At 37.1% G+C, this 18,584-nt stretch overlaps 2 protein-coding genes across 5 annotated transcripts; both read left to right on the top strand.

Annotated features, from left to right (window-relative positions):
- The first annotated feature begins 3,183 nt into the window (after positions 1–3,183).
- LOC122306147 (histidine kinase 2-like) lies at positions 3,184–14,696 on the top strand. 4 transcript variants are annotated; one of them, XM_043118568.1, is made up of 15 exons: positions 3,184–3,792; positions 3,897–4,281; positions 5,827–6,090; positions 7,199–7,675; positions 8,032–8,307; positions 9,688–9,857; positions 9,963–10,175; positions 10,330–10,516; positions 10,798–10,849; positions 10,930–11,159; positions 11,263–11,361; positions 11,715–12,382; positions 12,649–13,155; positions 13,706–14,129; positions 14,309–14,696. In XM_043118568.1, the coding sequence occupies exons 1-14, from the start codon at positions 3,686–3,688 to the stop codon at positions 13,953–13,955; spliced, it is 3,885 nt and encodes a 1,294-aa protein (XP_042974502.1). In that variant the 5' UTR covers positions 3,184–3,685; the 3' UTR covers positions 13,956–14,129; positions 14,309–14,696. The 4 variants fall into 4 exon arrangements, with proteins under 4 accessions (XP_042974502.1, XP_042974504.1, XP_042974503.1 ...); XM_043118569.1 differs by having other exon boundaries at positions 3,723–3,792; positions 3,869–4,281; XM_043118570.1 differs by lacking the exon at positions 5,827–6,090.
- A 134-nt stretch (positions 14,697–14,830) lies between these two features.
- Positions 14,831–17,027, top strand: LOC122306149 (glucan endo-1,3-beta-glucosidase 4-like). Its single transcript, XM_043118572.1, has 3 exons — positions 14,831–15,471; positions 15,819–16,070; positions 16,772–17,027. Exons 1-3 carry the CDS (start codon positions 15,405–15,407, stop codon positions 16,804–16,806), a joined length of 354 nt encoding a protein of 117 aa, XP_042974506.1. The 5' UTR covers positions 14,831–15,404; the 3' UTR covers positions 16,807–17,027.
- Positions 17,028–18,584: the final 1,557 nt, after the last annotated feature.

Here is an 18,584-nt window from a genome sequence, read left to right as displayed (position 1 = left end):
AGCCGTTAATGGCAGGGTGAGAAGATCACATAATATTGTAATCTGATTACACTGAAAGATTCAATCTTTATGGTAGTGAAACACTTGGACTGATATTGATGCTTCTTAACTAGATCACATCTGACTGCTAAATAAGCATATAGTGAACAACAACATATTCTATATGAAGATTCAATCTTCATCCTTAATTAGTTGATGTTTCTCATCTAGATCACATATAGAATCCATGTTTGCTCGTGTTCCAAAAGACACAAAGTAGCGTTCAGAAAAAGGAAAAAAAGGCCACAATGTAGCATCTTTAGGTGAACAGATACATCCTCCATGTTTGCATTCTGTTGGCTCTACTTTGATTAGGCTGTCAACTTCTACTTGCCATATAACAGTTGGTGAGGGGCCGAGGGCTTTTTTTTTTTTTTTTTTCCCTACCTTGTGGCAGGGCCCAGAGCCAAGTGAATTTCATGATGCCTGTGAGTGCTTGTTATTTTGGTTGGGAGAACAAACCGGAGTCGGTGCTGGTACCATAAAAAGGCAAAAGATCATATAATTTTGCAGCCTAATCAATTTTATTAAGCAATGGATATCTTAATTATTTTTCTCATACTGAAAAAGACATGAGCATGTAGGTACAAAGGTTCCCACAATTATATTATATGATCTAATAAATTCTTTTCAAGTTATAGCAAACAAATGATTAAGCGTGCATCATCGTCCATTAATAAACCAATCAGCATATGAATATAAACATGCAAGTGTCAAAATATAATCAGCATATTAATTATGTAATGTCACTAATACCAAGGTCTAAGCTTCAACGTAATTGCTTACCTAATCCTAGACAGCAAAGTTGCGAGTGTAGTCAGATCTATAAAAATCAGAAGCACAAGAGGTTGGAAAGAAGAGGGCAGAGGCCCCATAACTCGTTATTCATGCTGCACATATCTTTGGGGATGTCAGAACATCAAGAAATCCTCTAGTAATCTGTTTTTTTTTTTCCCTTTTTCCCTTTTGTCTTCAAGTGCAGGGTCATCATGTCTAGTCCTGTAATCTGAATATAATAAGCATACTTCAACATGGTAATGATCAATACTTGGGAGAGAATAGAATGTAGTTTATGGGCTCGCACCTCCATAGCTTTGCCATCATTATTATTTTCCAAGCATATTAGGATACAGCAAAACAAAATTAGGAGCAGCCTGACACGAACGATAAAATCTATGCCCCGTGAGTACATTAATATTACTCTTAAAGAATTTGGGACATATCAACTGTTCTTTCTAGATTGAAAACCTCAAAAGTTAAGTCAACTATGTACTGTTATTTTAATCATGCTTAGAACATGGGGGCTAGCATGGGTGGAGAGAAACTTTCCCTCCCTACGCCGCCACCACCTATTAATCAAATGGAACACAAAACCCTACATGCAATGCGTTCTAAGTAAGAAAGAGATGAAAAGAAGTTTGATTCAAAGTACGCATCATTGTCTGTATTATATTAATTAATTAAACAGAGAACATAAGCCCATTTTATGTTTTTTAATGGAGATTGTGGTTTGCAGGAGCTAATAATTAAACACATTTGTTTTGTTATAAATATTTCATTGGTGCTTTGGAGACATGCTGATGCTGGAGTGTAGCTCACCATTTCTTGAAGATTGATGTTCAAAGTCCACCCCCCATCTTATGCCTCACGACTTCCTTCCATTTAGACAAAAAAACAACAGGCATTATTGAAATGCCGCTTTGCAATTTGCAAGTGCAAACAGGCATTTATCAACAGTGGTGGGTGGATGCTTTATTTGCTCAGTCTGTAGGCAACAAAAAGGAAAACGCTTTGGGGCTTTTACCACACACACACACACACACACACACATATATGTTTCCATTTTGTTTGGCAACCAAGTGCTCAAGGTGTCATTGCCACTTTTGCCAATAATGTAGGTCGTTACTACTAAAGGATTGGTTAATTGTTGTGAAATATCGTCTTGTATGTATGCTAAATTGCTATTGATTAGGTAAGCCTATGCCAACTTTCATAAATGGTACCCTGCTCTTGTTTTCCTTTTTTGGTAATTTTTTTAAAAAGCCCACCTTTGTAAAGGGGAAGATAAGGCGTTGCTGATTGGACCATATCATATAGTTTGATAGACCACCCGTGACTTTGCTCATCTAGGAAGAAGTGGAATAAAATTATTATGGCATATTCAACCCAAAAAAAAAAGAAGAAATCTTCATAGGGAGAATAATATACATAGTGGTGGGTATAATCTAATGCCAACCGGAGATTGCAATCATTTTGCTAATGTTGTTGCCCAATATGACCCATAGGAAGAGCATGAAATTCCTAGCATTAACAAGTGAAAAAAAAAAAGTAACAAAGCTTCCAATGCCATCATATGAAAGTGGGTTACAATTTAGGTTGGCCCTACCTCCCAATTTAAACCAATAATTTAACAAACACTTAAATAATAGTACAAATTTGCACATATATTTTGCTCTATAAATCCAATTATTGCTCACGATCCTCTTTATCCATATAGTAATTCATCCGTTGTAAATCTAAATGCTATTCAAAATATGGGGTATATAAACAAGGTAGGGTCTATCTGTTTTAAAAGATTTCTATGAGAAAAAGGACTCAGATGGTAAATAGGGATATTGCTGTTACAGTAAAAGATAGTCTTTTTATTAAATAAGATAGTTTTTACACCCAAGAATTGTCTTTTGTCAGAAGTTTTGGTGGCAACCCTCTCTCTCTCTCTCTCTGCCCCCTTAAATCCCCAAAAAGCAAAATAATTCAAAAGCAAAGTGAATATAAATACAAAAATTAAAACAAGGAAAGAAGAGTTTGAAAAAAAAAATTGAGAAAAAAAGCAAATAAAAATACCTAAAGATAATATTGATAGAGCAAAATTATGAGCCAAGTATCATTTTCTATTTATTTATAAAGGTTTTGGTGTGGTATTTTCTTTGGGCAATGCTACTTAACCTATCATTTTCCTTTTTCAAATTTATTATTAGTGTAATTGTATTTTTTTTTAATTTTCAATAAGTTTTAAAAAAAGAAAAGATATATAAACTTATTAATAAAATAAAATAAAGAAACTGTATAGAATGAGAGAGCGTAACGACGGGGTGATTTAGCATTTTCTCATTTTCTTTTTCTTGGCGGTTTTGGTGTGATACTGGACTTGGTTTTGTTTGCTTTTTGCTTAACTTCCCCACCAGACGATATGATATAATAATCATGCGGCTCGTAACGTCAAGATCAAGAGCTTGACACCAAACTGAACAGTAACAGACGCGGGGGGTAAGAGAGCCTTGAGAGTGTGCGTGCTTTTGTGTGTTGTTTTAAAGAGGAAAAAGAAAGGGTCCACCTTTTTTTATCCCAGCCTGATCGTTGATTCCATTTGGGTTGTGTTTAACGCAAATTTTCTCGATGATGGTGTTCGCTTTGAAATCGTTTCGCTCTTGAATCTTGATGTTTCTTTTAGGCCGGTACAGTGCTTGGGGAGGCAGAAAGAACCAGTTATAGAAAAAGGCCAGCTGTTTTCTCATCTTCTTGATGATTCCCTCACAGTTTTGTCAAAGGAACAACTGGGTTTGGTTCGACTTGATGTTTGGCATGATTATTACTCCTTAGTATCCTCCAAAAAAGGTTGCGTCACTTTGTTTTCTTGGCATGGTGAATGATTGGAGCCGGGTTTGTCAAGATAGAAACTGAGTTTCCTGCATTTTCACCATTTTTCTTGTGGCGGGTTTTCCATAAAGCATTGGTCTTGTTGAGCCTGCTAAGGTGGGCTTGGTGAAGAATCTTGTGGATTTCCAGCAATTTTACCTTTCTTATTGAATTGTCAATGGTTTTCTTCTAGAGGCATGTTTGTATGATTTGTTCTGCAGGAGCTGTGGTCTTTCTCAAGCTTTCAAGGGTCTTCGTGAAGATAGTCACATATATAGGTGTGCTTTGGTTAGGATGTCAATGAGTTGCGAGCTCTCTGGCTTGACTGGAAGATTACCGGCCTGTTTCAAGTTGAAGACGGCAACGGAACCGTCGCATGGGCCAAACTCCGCCAGACATTGGAGGAGGAAGTTTCTGTTTCTCCTGCTTATACTTGTTGCTCTGGGAAGCATTTGTTTTTTATCAAGGTTTCATGGTCGGACTTCGAGGGTGAAGAATAAGACTCCTAATTCTTGTAAAGGAAAAGCTCAAATCTTGCTACAAGAATTCAATATCAGCGGGAATCATCTTCACGCTTTGGCATCCTTATTCTCTACATCTGATCAGGTACTGTTTCTATAGTTCTTAAAATTCCATCTATAGTAGGTTCTGGACTCTTCCTGTTTTGGTCTCAACTGTCTCATTGTAGCCTGAAATGTTTTTCGCTTTGCTTTGAACAATTTAATTCTTTGTGGAAACTTGTCTGCATTTAACACATGACATCTTTGTGGAACCTAGTTTGCAGTCAACATATGATATCCGAGTTAATTAGATTTTGATTTGGCTTTTTGAGGGAACTTGGTATAGGAAACATTGGTTTCGAAATTAGAGATGGACTAGGGACGCAGGGTAATGCATGAAACTGAGTATATGATCAGAATAAAGCGAGCGGCTTCTCTCCTATGATTATTTGTATTTTTATTGCTAGGATAGCCGAGTGTGAAAACTCTCTGTTTCTTTTTGAAATCGAATTGGGGTTAGTATGTCATGGAGATTTTGTCATTGTCATCCAAGATTGATGGATCGAGTCCTATTGATTTGTCCCAGTGCTCAATGCTTCGTATTTAAACTTTTATTTGTATGCACAGTGTTGCTTTTCTTCTCCCCTTATTCCCTTTTCTTTAAAACTACATCAATTGGAATATGTTAAAATTATTTTGGAAATCATGCGCAATGAGGGGAGCAAAGAAATGTGAAAGTATAAGTGGACTATAGTAGGAGCTGCTTACCTGTCCGGGTGGTACTACTCAAAATTATCCGTATCTTCTTGAAATCGAATTAGGGTAAGAACACTTTGGATCAGCTGGTACACAATTCTGGCAGGTTTACGATTCCACAGTAGAAGTTCCCTTCGATTACCTGGTACACAATTCTGGCAGGTGGACTTGTGTATCCTGGATTTACTGCCAATAGATGGTCTGAAGGGCCTGCTATGGTGAGGTTCCTTGTCATTAAAAAAAAAAATCATAGTAGTGTCAAAAACTTTTGTGACTAGACAGATGAAAAATTAAGATTTCTAGGCTGGCTTGGGAAGGAGGATCGCATGATGATAAACAGCATATATCTATGATTTTATGTGATACAGTGTATATACTTTGAGATTTTAGTTATTTAATCGTTGATCACACCATGTGAAAGATTTTTTTGTTGAATTGACTTCCTACATGTGAAACCACCAATTGTCCCAAAAGCTTAAGCTGGTAGGAAGAGGTCTATTACTATATTTTTAACATATCTTAACACACTCTCTCATGTGCGGGCCATACTCCCCCTTAATAAGGGGCCCAACGCACGGAATTAATAATTAATTAGTTGGGTGGAGTATAGAGTTAGGGTTCGAACTTGGGACCTTTGCTCTTATACCATGTGTAACCATCACTTGTCTCAAAATGTTAAGTTGGTAGGAAGAGGTATATTACTATATCATTAATATATCTTAACACTACACACTCCTCCCTTCTGATAATGATATACCAAGTTAAGAACCCTATGTGCATAAAGGACTTGAGACGACTATCAAGATATATTAGGTGAAAAGATGCATGGATTTGTTGTCATTGTGTACTTCTTGCTGTATTTAATCAGTTCCTCTCACTAGTTAATGTGTGGCAGTTAATATCCCTCCACTGTACCAAAGAATTAGGGCCCAAAATGCTGTTAAGTGATGGCATTACTTGTGCTCTGAGATTACCATGTTCGGAGGTAGAGGCATTTCACAAGCAGCATAGATGGATTGCTGAAAATGATGAACATAGAGACCAATGCCCAGTTCAAGATGAGTGCATCACCAGGAAGGTTGGCATGCCAATGCTAGACGACCACTCTGTACCTTTTATTTCACCATCTAAAATCTCAACAACACCAGCAAATCATCAGGTTTGTGGAAAGAAACGACCATGTTGCTGTAAAATGGAATATGATTGTTTCATGCTTGAAGTTTAAATCTTTCCATAGAAGTTTCTTCCTATTGCTTCGCTTACCCATGAGAGAGAGAGAGAGAGAGAGAGAGAGAGAGAGAGAGAGAGAGAGAGAGAGAGAGAGAGAGAGAGAGAGAGAGAGAGAGAGGAATAAAAAGTAATAGGTATGGATACTGAATGCACAAGCATATTCCATCAATATACTTAATATAGAACGTATGCTCTTCTACACAAGAGGATAACAATGTGCACACCATGCCTACCAACAGTTTAATAGTTTTCTGTGAACCATGTACGCTCTAAAAAATAGGTTACTTTTCTGCACAAAACAACATAAAGGTTGATGATAAAATGGATAAAGAACAATTCTGTTCTAGTTTTTGGTAAACTTTAATTAGGTTATCCTCATGTATACTTCTTGTGTACTTGGGCTTTGCCTACTTCTATGAATAAAACTTTTTGATTACCTATAAAAAAAAAAATTGTGTTCTACTTTAGGTGGTGGGCTGCAATTTAGCTTCTCAAATTTAGTTGAATTCATCAACACTGGTACATTCCAAGATTGAATTTATTTTCAACAATTGGATAAAATATTTTCGTTCCTTTTTTTCTATTTTCCTTTCAGAGTAGTTTGGAGGGGGGTGTTGGGGGGTGGGGTTAGAGCTGTTTTGATACATCATGAGATGTTTCCATTTCTAGATCATGCATTTAATAGACTTTTATACCTCAACACAGTGCTTTAAAATTTGAAGTTTGAGCTAGGGCTTTATGTCTTAGGAAACTCGTGTATCAAAATTCCTCTTAATGCTTTCTGAATGAAAATTCATATATATATATTTATCTGTAAACAAGAATTTTATTGATGATATAAATAGACATAGCTCAAGTACAAGGGATATATACAAGGGCGAAACCTAAGAGCGTCCTGATTCAAAATTCATTTTGTGAGAGATAAATGTTTGGACAATGCAAAAGCTTATAACCATGCGTGAAGATGTAAAAAGGAAGAAGGAAAAAAAAAAAAAAAAAAAAAAAACTAATTTGCTTCTTTCTTTGTCTCCAACCAGAATGAAATGCTATCAGAGACACTGGCCTTCTTTGAGAAAGAGTACTGTGTAAGTTTCTGTACTTTTGTAAAAGCGAGTTGGTTACTCCTGGTAGTTGCAGTGAGTTGCAAGATGTCTGGCTTGCTATTGAAATTGTGGAGGAACCAAAGGAAGAAGGTTATCAATCAACCTCCAGTGGCTCAGCAGCAGCAGCAGCAGAAGCAGCAACAGCAAGTGCATAGTCCTCCTAAAGCTGGGAAGTGGAGAAAGAAGCTCCTGCTTGTATTTGTGTTACTTGGAATTGCCATGTCAATTTGGTTATTTTGGTACTTGAATGAAGAAATAGTTTTGAGGAGGGAGGAAACACTAGCCAACATGTGTGATGAGCGAGCCCGGATGTTGCAGGATCAGTTCAATGTTAGCAAGAACCATGTTCAAGCCTTGGCTATCCTAGTCTCCACATTTCACCATCGAAAACATCCTTCAGCAATTGATCAGGTGAATATCCCATCTTCCTTTAATTTTTTTTTTTTGCTTGTTTAATTTTATTTGTATTATGATTCTATATCAATGGTTACAATCGCACTCAATGCCCTATAGGTTTGTGTAATTCTGATCTAATGATATTACTTGTATATTAACATTTTAGAGCTTCTTTTACAAATTTCTCCCCCTGAATTTTAACTGAGAATCCAATGAAACTAAATGTTTAATTGGATGTCAAATAGGAAGAAGAGTCTTGCCGCATCCCTAGTAAACTCATCAATTCCGAAGTGATTGATGTAGGAAACAAGTCATAATTGTACTCAATTTATTGCATTATGTTAAGTTTGAAGTTTTATCTTTTATTGCAGAAAACATTTGGTGAATATACTGAGAGAACAGCTTTTGAGAGACCACTTACTAGTGGTGTTGCTTATGCTTTGAAAGTTCTTCACTCAGAGAGGGAGCAATTTGAAAATCTGCACGGATGGGTGATCAAGAAAATGGAAACAGAGGACCAGACTCTAGTGCAAGATTGTATACCAGAAAATTTGGATCCTGCACCTGTTCAAGATGAATATGCACCTGTGATATTTTCTCAAGAAACTGTCTCCCATATTGTCTCTATTGACATGATGTCTGGAAAGGTGTGCTTCATTTTGTTAATGGTGATTCCGCATTGAGTACACTCCTTTCTGGTTAATTTTTTTGATCAGTAAATAAGAACTTTACTTGAAAGAAAAGTAGGCGTAGCCTAGCTACACAGGACATAGACAAGAGCAACGCCTATGCATGATTGTCTAAAGATACAAGGAAATCATGGATGTTCATGCCATTAAAATCTATTACTATAGACCAATGGAGTAAGGTCTGGTTCATAAAGAAACTCATACTAAAGCTTTCAATTTTAGCTCTGGGAAAAATCTAAGACTCCTTGAAGTAGGTGTGCTATAGAGCTGCCAGTGGATCCTGTTTAGTCTCTTGTAAAATTCTGTGGAATGGTGCTTATCCCAGTCACTTTCATTGACTTAGACATTGACCAAATTAGATGAGACTTGGACATTGATCAAGTTAGATGGTTGAAATCATTTACAAATATTTGATATAAAAAATGTTTGGTCGAGGAATTTAAAGCATTTTATTTATGCTGTCTTGGAATGCAGTGTGTTTAGGATGTCGTCAGTCAAAGTTATGCAATCATTCCACATGCATGAGCAGGTTGGTTCTTATTGGGCTAATTAAAATGGCCCTGTACTTCAGGACTGTACTCAGCCTTGCACTTTCAAAGATCTACCATTTGAGATTTTCATCTCCTTTTATCATTAGGGGTCAAGATTAGAAGTGCTTTAAAATGATTGATGTTTAAGCACGTCTCTTTAAGATTTATGCTTAGGTACATCTCTTGAAGATCACATCATTTTCCACCCGTAGATCTGATTTCATTAATATGAAAATTTGATATGTAGACCCATAAAAATATATGCTATTTATATTGTAAAATAGGAAGATCGTGAGAACATCTTGTGAGCAAGGGAAAACGGAAAGACTCAAAGAGAGTGCTCACCATTTGAGATTTTCATCTCATTTTATCATTACAGATCAAGATTGGAAGTACTTTACAATGATTTATGTTTAAGCACCTCTCTTTAAGATTTATGCTTAGGCCGATGTTTTGAAGATAAGGATCGCTCTCCGGACAGATTTAGGGATTTTTTCTTTCACACTTTGTTGCTTTGGGCTTCTTCTATTGCATGGAATGGAACAAGTCTCAATGTTTTGTACGCTACTATCAGTAGCATGTAGTGTGGTATCTAGGCACTTCTATGTATACTACCTGTGTACTCGGGCTTTGCCTATTTACGTGGATCAATAAACTTTTTACTTATAAAAAGAAAAGATTTATGCTTAGGCACGTCTCTTGAAGATCACACCATTTTCCACCTATATATCTGATTGCATTAATATGAAAAATTGATATTTAGACCTATAAAAATATATGAAAAATTGCTATTTATATTGTAAAATAGGAAGATCGTGAGAACATCTTGCGAGCAAGGGCAACCGGAAAGGGAGTGCTTACATCTCCTTTTAAGCTATTGAAATCCAATCATCTTGGTGTTATACTCACATTTGCTGTTTACGACACTGACCTCCCTTCAGATGCTACACCAGAGCAACGTGTTGAAGCTACTTTGGGGTAATATTCTCTTTCAGTAAACTCATGTATGCCTAATTGTGGAATATCAGTGTTATATCAATGAGCTGGAACTGACTCTTATCCTGGGGATCTCTCTTTAAAAAGATATATGGGTGCGTCATATGATGTCCCATCGCTGGTGGAGAAGCTTCTGCACCAACTTGCCAGCAAGCAAATGATTCTTGTGAATGTTTATGATTCAACTAATGCATCTTCTCCCATCAACATGTATGGTACTGAAATCACTGATACTGGCCTATTGCATATTAGCAACCTTGATTTTGGGGATCCACTACGGAAGCATGAGATGCATTGCAGGTTAGGTCCACAAGTTGTTATGTCCACACATCAGCCCAAGATTTTGAATCATATTCTCCTTATTTAATGCCTCCTCCCTTCCGTCTAGTTTGAACCTGTCCCAGCTACAAACACCTTCCTACCGCAGCACATAATTATGTTCCTCTTGTTGCAGGTTCAAACAGAAACCTCCTTTACCATGGACTGCAATAAATGCATCAGCAGGACTCCTAGTTATCACTTTGCTTGTCGAACATATATTTTATGCTGCCATAAGTCGAATTGAAAAAGTGGAGGATGACTATTGTAAGATGGAGGAACTCAAAGTTCGTGCTGAAGCTGCAGATGTGGCAAAATCTCAGGTGCCATTTATTTCTAGTCCTTGGGGTGTTTTTTTCTTGTGTTTGGGGGGGGGGGGGGGGGGGGGGGGGGGGGTTGGGGGTGAATAATTGTTGCCATTAGAAATACTGAAAGATGACGCACTATGTTTCTCGTACTAAAATGATTTTTGCATTCACAGCTTTAGATAATAATATCATGAGGTTCAATTTTCTTTTTCATTTTTCCCCTTCTCCTTGCTAGTTTATTTGTTATATAATGTTCTTCAAGAGATCGTGTCACTGAGGTTTTCTCTTCCCTGCAGTTTCTTGCAACTGTTTCCCACGAGATCAGGACTCCAATGAATGGTGTTTTAGGTACAAGGAGTCTTTTAGTTACAAAGTATGTTCTGTGATGCTTAGGATTAAACAAGATACGATTTGCAATCTTGTTACAGGTATGCTCCAGATGCTAATGGATACTGATCTTGATGCAAACCAATTAGATTTTGCGCAGACTGCTCATAACAGTGGGAAAGATCTAATATCGCTGATAAATGAGGTTCTTGATCGGGCTAAGATAGAATCAGGGAGGCTTGAGCTTGAAGCTGTGCCTTTTGATATCCGCGCTGGTCTCGATAATGTTTTATCACTTCTCTCAGGAAAATCTAAAGAAAAAGGGATTGAGGTAAATCAAGTTACTTCCTTTTCTTCTCTTGATTTATTCTTCTGCTACTCTTGTTGATATCAGTTTTATAAACTTGATTGTGGGTTCCCTTGTGTGAGAGAAGTTGGCAGTTTATGTCTCCAATCAAGTACCTGAAGTCATCATTGGTGACCCTGGACGGTTCAGGCAGATAATCACAAATCTTGTTGGAAATTCAATTAAGGTACAGTTGTTTTTCTTGCTAGCTTTTCTTTTGAGACCCCCCTCCCCCACCCCAACCCAAATATATATATGTATAAAAGAAAAGTTGAAAGAAAATTAAAATATCCCTATTATTTGGAATTGTCATGAAAGAGATTTCCCTTGACTTGCACAAAATATGTGAGTCAAGGCCTACCATCACATGGAATTGTGATCTCCATGCATTTTCACACACTACACTTTTTTATACTTAGCATGCCAATCAGTTGAGAATTCTAAAAACCATCTATTATACACGATAATGCATCATTTAGGACCTTGCTGCTGGATGCATAATTTTGGCCCGCTAATGTTTTACATGTTTAAACTGTGCAGTTCACTAATGACAAAGGACATATATTTGTCTCGGTGCATCTGGCAGATGAAGTGTTGGGTGCCCCAAATAATATGGATGAAGTGCTGAGACAAGGCTTGAGTTTTGTTCAAGACAACTATGACAAACCTTGTAATTCATTGAGTGGGATTCCTGTGGTTGAAAGATGGAAAAGCTGGGAACATTTTAAAAAGCTAAGCAGCAGAAACTCCATGGAGGAACCCGAAATGATCAGATTACTAGTAACAGTTGAGGATACAGGTGTAGGAATTCCTCTTGAAGCACAAAGCCGCATCTTCACACCTTTCATGCAGGCTGACAGTTCCACTTCACGAACATATGGTGGGACTGGAATAGGATTGAGCATATGCAAATGTCTGGTGGATCTTATGGGTGGGGAGATAGGGTTTGTGAGTGAACCTGGCATTGGCAGTACTTTTTCATTTACTGGACCTTTCAGAAAAGGAGAAAAAACTTCTCTGGATGCGACGTGGCAACAGTATGGCCCAGCTGTTTTAGAGTTCCAAGGATTGAGAGCATTGGTAATTGATAACAGAGCCATCCGAGCTGAGGTCACGAGATATTATCTGCAGAGGTTGGGTATAACCGCGGATATAGCTTTTAGTCTGAAATCAGCATGCTCTTATCCATCAAGTGCTTGCAACACAAGGTAGATCCCTAGCTTATTTGTAGCCTCGGCTACCTCTTTTGAACTCTTTTGTTTCGTGAGCTGGACTCTTTACATCAAATAGTTTTTCTTGTCAGAGCACATACCTTGGAACTGTCTAAAGGAACGTTATTATCTGCCTTAGCACGGAATTAGGAAAAATGAAGGAACTTATCATTAGTTAATCAAATTATAAAGATAACTTAACAGTTTTACTGTATTTTTAATGTTTGAATTTGCTGAAACATTGTTGTTTGTCTGGTTTGCAGAGTATCAACAAATTTGGCAATGGTCCTTATTGAGAAAGATGCTTGGGATAAAGAAACTGCTCTCTTATTCTTTCATTCAGTCAAAGATCACATGCGAAAAATCACGAAGGAGGTCCCCATAAATCGTCCAAAGATTTTTCTCTTGGCTACAGATATTAGTCCCACCGAATGCAGTGAGCTCAAATCTGCTGCTTTTGTAGATAATGTACTGATTAAGCCTTTTCGGTTAAGTGCCTTAGTTGCCTGCTTCCAAGAAGCCCTTGGAAGTGGTATGAAGAGAAAGGTAAATAGAAAAAAAGCATCTGATCTTGGAAATTTGCTAAGAGAAAAGAGGATTTTGGTAGTGGATGACATTGCAGTTAATAGAAAAGTGGCAGAAGGTTGTCTTGCGAAGTGTGGAGCAATTGTGACCTGTGTGGAGAGTGGCAAGGCTGCTTTAGCAATGCTTAATCCCCCACACAACTTTGATGCTTGCTTTATGGATCTCCAGATGCCGGAAATGGATGGGTAGTCATTTTTTCTGTTCTTTGCACCACAATTTCCTACTTAATTTTGTAATGCAAACGGATCTAGTTTACTCATCAGACAAAACTAGAGACCTTGATTGTCTACCAGTAATTTTTTTTAAGCCATATGAAGTAGAGAAATAATATTTGCAGTCATGAAGTGTGCAAGTGCCGCGAAATCTCTTTGAAAAAAGAGAGTAAATACGGGACTCACTTGAAAAAAATTAATTTTTTAATAGTGGACCTCACTCTTTTTTTAAAAGATTGTGCAGCGCTTGCGCACTCTACGACCGTATCTAGCATTATTCATAATAAGATTTTGTTTAACCCTTGTCTATAAAAAAGGGAGTTTGTTTAACCAAGTCATTAAAAAAGAGTTTATCATTATTTTTTGTTGATTGGATTTTATGCCAAATGATCATTAAGTTTTGATTGAGCTTGGAAAGTGCTATATATTTGGAGTGATTGTAGCATCTCATATGGCAGGATTTTCACTTATTAAACTCTGTCCTATGTGTGGGTTCAATTCTTATACTTTTACAATTATGCAGGTTTGAAGCAACAAGGCAAATCCGCTGTGTAGAGTGTAAGGTTAATGAGAAAATTGCATCGGGGGAAGCATCAATAGAAATGTTTGGGAACGTAGCACATTGGCACACTCCAATATTAGCAATGACAGCTGATGTTATTGAAGCTTCAATTGAAGAGTGCATGAAGTGTGGGATGGATGATTATGTGGCAAAACCATTTGAATTGGGGGAGCTTTACTCAACATTGGCACGTTTCTTTGAGAATGGTTAATGAGCCAGACTAATACATGACCATGTTCATCAGTGTCAAGCCAAGAAGTTGATCAGCGTAACCTGTGGGATTGAACCTCATACATTAGAGTTCTCCAGCTAATGTCAAGCTGGACTGCAATGAGCTGGTGGTCAGGCCAATACCAACTGCATTTTCCCCATCTTCTCAGTTCTGGTAATTTCAGCATTGCTATAGCTGGTGTTTTGAATGTGAGCATGCATACTGGTATCATCTTGTAGGTCATGTACTGTACTGCATGATTCATGTTAACCATGTTCAACTATATTCTACATTCTGTACGTGAGAATATGGTACTTGTGACCTTTTTCACCATGCTAGTTATTTGTTCTCAGGAATCTGTGTTGGACAAATGTAACATGTTCAACTACATGCAAAATACTTGAGGAGATCGATCAAGTGCCTACCAGTTTATCATCAATGCCACATTTCCTGATCATCCTCGAAGGACTGTATGACGTACTGCTCTGTATATAGGCCCCTTTTTTTGTATATTTGTGCCCCTGTTTTCTTTTCTTTTTCATGCATTGTCCACCGAAGGAAGTTAAAGGATAAAATGTAATGAAACTACAATCATTCATTTTTTAGCATCTGCTGAGATAGATGATCTATCTTTTATCTTCACAGAATTTGTATTAGTGTGTTACCTGACTTGTAGCGTATTTTTGGCATAGTGAAATAATAACTAGAAAAGTGTCTGAGAGCCCTGTTTAGACGACTTCATATTTAATGCGCAGATGTTGATGTGAAAATGTATGCTAAATACAAGATTTTGAAACCCATGGCTTGCCCAGTTGCTACTCCAAAGAGAAAAGAAAAGAAAAAATACGACCTTGGAACCTACCGTTGTAACCAGATTTGAGGATGTATATTACTACTTCATAACCAATCATAGAAAGGCAATTTGTATCTATTTTATCAAGCATATATCAACAATATCCACCTTTGATCGTTTAGAGACTTCATGTGGCTGATAAAAATGTTAATCTGTTGGCAAGCCAGATCTATATCCAGGGAATAATCATAAATCATAGCTTGGCTGTATATTATTTGTCGCCAGGATCCCTTGGATTTGATTATCAACAGTTTATTACTCACAGAGGGCGACTAGCAATTCTTGCACCTCTGCTTCTATTCAGCAAGATGTAATTTTTTTAGTGATAACCCCATAACCTCTTGTTATTAGGACGTAATAGCTTATCTGGAGCCCATTAACTTTCAAATCCTCCACGTGCTAACATTTACAGGATTCCCACTTTGTTATTTTGAAAAAAACAAACAAACAAACCATAAAGAAGCCCATATTTTTTAATTTATCTATAAATGACGGCAACTTTGTGGCCGGGCTGTGAAACTTCTCAGGATAGTCCCTCGTCCTCACTGAGCTGAGCTCTCTCTCTCTCTCTCTCTCGTGCGCGCGCAGACACAACAATGTCTAACGTCTTTCTGATGATACTTTTTGCCGTGCTCTTTATGTCCATAGTTCCACAGAAGACAGGTAAATTAAGCAGTACTCCGCAGAGTTCCCAGTTTAAATCTTTCGTGCAACTCTAGCCATTGCGAAATGGCAAAGTTAAGGTTCCTTTCTTTACGATGATGTTAAAATTTGACAACTCCAAATCCCATTTTTTCTAGCTTGGTCTCCTCTATATTCCTGCTTAATTCAAAGTTTATAAAACTCCAATATTGTAATTCACACATACAGCGATTCAATACACATTACATATTTTAGGAGCTTTCATTGTCTCCAACTGTATTTCTCATTGCCTGCCTAGAGAAGAATACGAAAACTCGACAGAATCTCTTACTAACAATGTGGTTCGATGTGTATCCTTTGTTTATCAGATGGGGAATTTGAGCAATGGTGCATAGCAGATGAACAGGCTCCAGATGAGGAGTTGCAGGTGGCCTTGGATTGGGCATGTGGAAAAGGAGGTGCAGATTGTATCAAAATTCAGGTCAATCAACCCTGCTATTTTCCAAACACTGTGAGGGACCATGCTTCCTATGCATTCAATGATTACTTTCAGAAATTCAAGCACAAAGGTGGATCTTGCTACTCCAAAGGTGCCGCCTTGATCACAGAACTTGACCCAAGTAAGCACTTAACCAATCCTTAATTAGTAACTATTGTTCTTCTTCCTTTCTGTCTGTTTTTACCATTGGTTCATTCATAATCACTTGGCGTTGAGTCAGGAAAGGTGCATCACCCACGTGCCTAGAAAACCTGGCACCAGGACATGAGATTCCGATTGCTATAACTTATAAGCTATTTTCTTTTTTAAATATAATTTTAAACTGTACGCTGCTGGAGGAATCGGCTAGGCTAATTACCTTTAAACTAAGAAAAGAAATGAGGAAAACAAATCATGAAGAAAACTCATATTGGATCTGCCTACTCAACCAAGTTCGCTGTAAATTTCACTTTGCTTTGGAAATGCCATAAAAGAAAGATGGAGAATATACACTTTTTCCACCTACTAACTGTATTTTACAGTACTTTGTATCCTGAACTATCAAAATTGATATACTGAACCTTCTAACTGCCGTTAACTGTCAAATAGATATTTTCGTTAAGATTTGTTGGCCACTATTGTACCATGTAGTTTGTGTCAGTTTTGTTAGGTTGCGATGCTGAACGCTGGAGGGAGTAAGTATATTTTTCCCAATAAATATTTATGTCAATGATGTGAATGCTTGTTTCTTCTTTTAAAGGGAGGCATCAGATATATGAATCATACTCAATCTTCATGGTTATTTATACGTTATTGATTACTCTTTTAAATGTTTGCCTGCAGGTTATAACTCTTGCCAGTACAAGTTTGTTCCTTGATTCCAAGTACCTACAATTGAAGTACTGTAATTTGAGAGCTTTTCTTGTCTTTAGCTTTGCCTTTATAGTGAGTAATGAGAATGGTTTTTCTTAATGTAAGCAAACTGATGATAAAAAAACCTACAAAGTGAGGTTGAAATCATTTTGGGTTCTGGTAATTATCTAAAAGGGAAAAAAACAATGAGAATGGTTATCTACAAAGTAATGATCTAGTGCTTGAATCTTTTGGCTCAAGATACACACCAACAGAGAAATACATGGACTTGATCTTTGTGTCCCCGAAGAGTCATATACGACAGTTCTACGCTAACAATTTGCTTTGAAGCTTTGGCAGTTAAAATTAACTTCAAACGTAACCTATCCTACACATGACATATATATGTTCTTAATGAAAGTCTTGTTGTAACCAACTAATGTAGGGCTGCATTGAAGTTTTCATCAGCACCATCTAAAAAGGCTGGACATTACTTCAACTAGCCAGCCAGCCAGCCCGCCCATTCTTTCCAAATTAAGTACAAGGAACTAAACTTCACAATCTTTCTAGCTCTGAGATTATCTTGTTCTAAATTCCAGCAGATCAAAGTATATAGTTACCCTTTCATTTCCTTGCAGATAAAGTGAGAATATCTATATATAGACTAATTATATAATTTTCAGTGCTTGGGTTTAGGAACTTCGAATCTATTCCAAAGAATAGGCTGTTTATTGGGCTGGACTTCCTGTAGTTTCTAAGAGAACAGCCAGACATCGTAAATAAAGGGATGGAGATCATGGTCTCTTCTAGACTTTTTAGCAGTAAAAGCGAGTTAACTTTTCTTATACCTGGGAGAACATGCAGCAATATCATTATCACACTAATGTTGTCTGAGGCAAAGATATGTCAGATTTCCACAGCTTCTACATCATTCTCACTTGTCCACAAATTTAAAAGATCACCAACAATGTCATCAAAGATCTGTGGTTGGAACTAATAAATCTCACTCATGATTGCATATATGTTTGTATCATCCAGACAATTAGGAATGGGTCCCAAAATACCTCCCAATGAAAGTACCCACCGCTACTTAATTAACTGCTACTATCAATATTTTTGCGTATCTTAAGCTTGCGCGCTCAAGATCCATTTTTTTTTTAAAAGGTTTTGTAGAGCAAAACTATATAAATAATGGTACACAAATGATCTTACAGAAAAATCATGTATAGCTGCAATATTGATCGTGACAATGCATCGATCATGGCTTCATAATCATTAACCTGTTGGACAAATTAATTAAAAAAAGAAAGAAAGAAAGAATCGGGAATCATGAGGATTTGGTCATCTATTAAAACGTTAACAGTACCGCATTTGTTCTCTCTCTCTCTCTGAATTAATATATATTTGTTCTAAGTCAAGGCTTCCTCGTTGATCAGGACCAGCCTCCTTATGGTAGACGGACGACGTTGTTCAAACTTCAAATACATATTAATAGTTTTAATTTGATTATTAATTATATTCTTAGTTCTTCCAGTACTGAAGTCAAAATATTACATAGATCGACGTACGAGTTCCGCGTGGAATATTCAAACGTATATTATCAGTTGGTCAAACATTTTTCTGGTTAAGACAAATTGAGAGAATTGAGTTGTTTACTTTTGGTGCATTTGAAAATTCCAGGATAATTGTCTTTTTTTACTTTTTAAATAAAGAATCTGCATGTGACTTTGACTTTGACACGACCAAGTCGAAGGTTCAAATTTAAACACTATGGATGCATGGCAGTTTGAATTCTATTTTTTTC

The sequence above is a fragment of the Carya illinoinensis genome, chromosome 4 (genome assembly GCF_018687715.1).
Source record: "Carya illinoinensis cultivar Pawnee chromosome 4, C.illinoinensisPawnee_v1, whole genome shotgun sequence".
Lineage (NCBI taxonomy): Eukaryota > Viridiplantae > Streptophyta > Magnoliopsida > Fagales > Juglandaceae > Carya > Carya illinoinensis.
The sequence above is the reverse complement of the archived record's forward strand: the minus strand, read 5'-3'. Positions and strand labels throughout refer to the sequence as shown.

Excerpts from the sequence above, each read along its gene's own strand:
- LOC122306147 (XM_043118568.1), top strand. The coding sequence starts at position 3,686 with ATGATTGGAGCCGGGTTTGTCAAGATAGAAACTGAGTTTCCTGCATTT. Across the intron at positions 6,091-7,198 it reads CAACACCAGCAAATCATCAG|AATGAAATGCTATCAGAGAC; the intron begins GTTTGTGGAAAG and ends GTCTCCAACCAG. Across the intron at positions 10,517-10,797 it reads CAGATGTGGCAAAATCTCAG|TTTCTTGCAACTGTTTCCCA; the intron begins GTGCCATTTATT and ends TCTTCCCTGCAG.
- LOC122306149 (XM_043118572.1), top strand. The coding sequence starts at position 15,405 with ATGTCTAACGTCTTTCTGATGATACTTTTTGCCGTGCTCTTTATGTCC. Across the intron at positions 15,472-15,818 it reads CATAGTTCCACAGAAGACAG|ATGGGGAATTTGAGCAATGG; the intron begins GTAAATTAAGCA and ends TTTGTTTATCAG. Across the intron at positions 16,071-16,771 it reads GATCACAGAACTTGACCCAA|GTTATAACTCTTGCCAGTAC; the intron begins GTAAGCACTTAA and ends GTTTGCCTGCAG.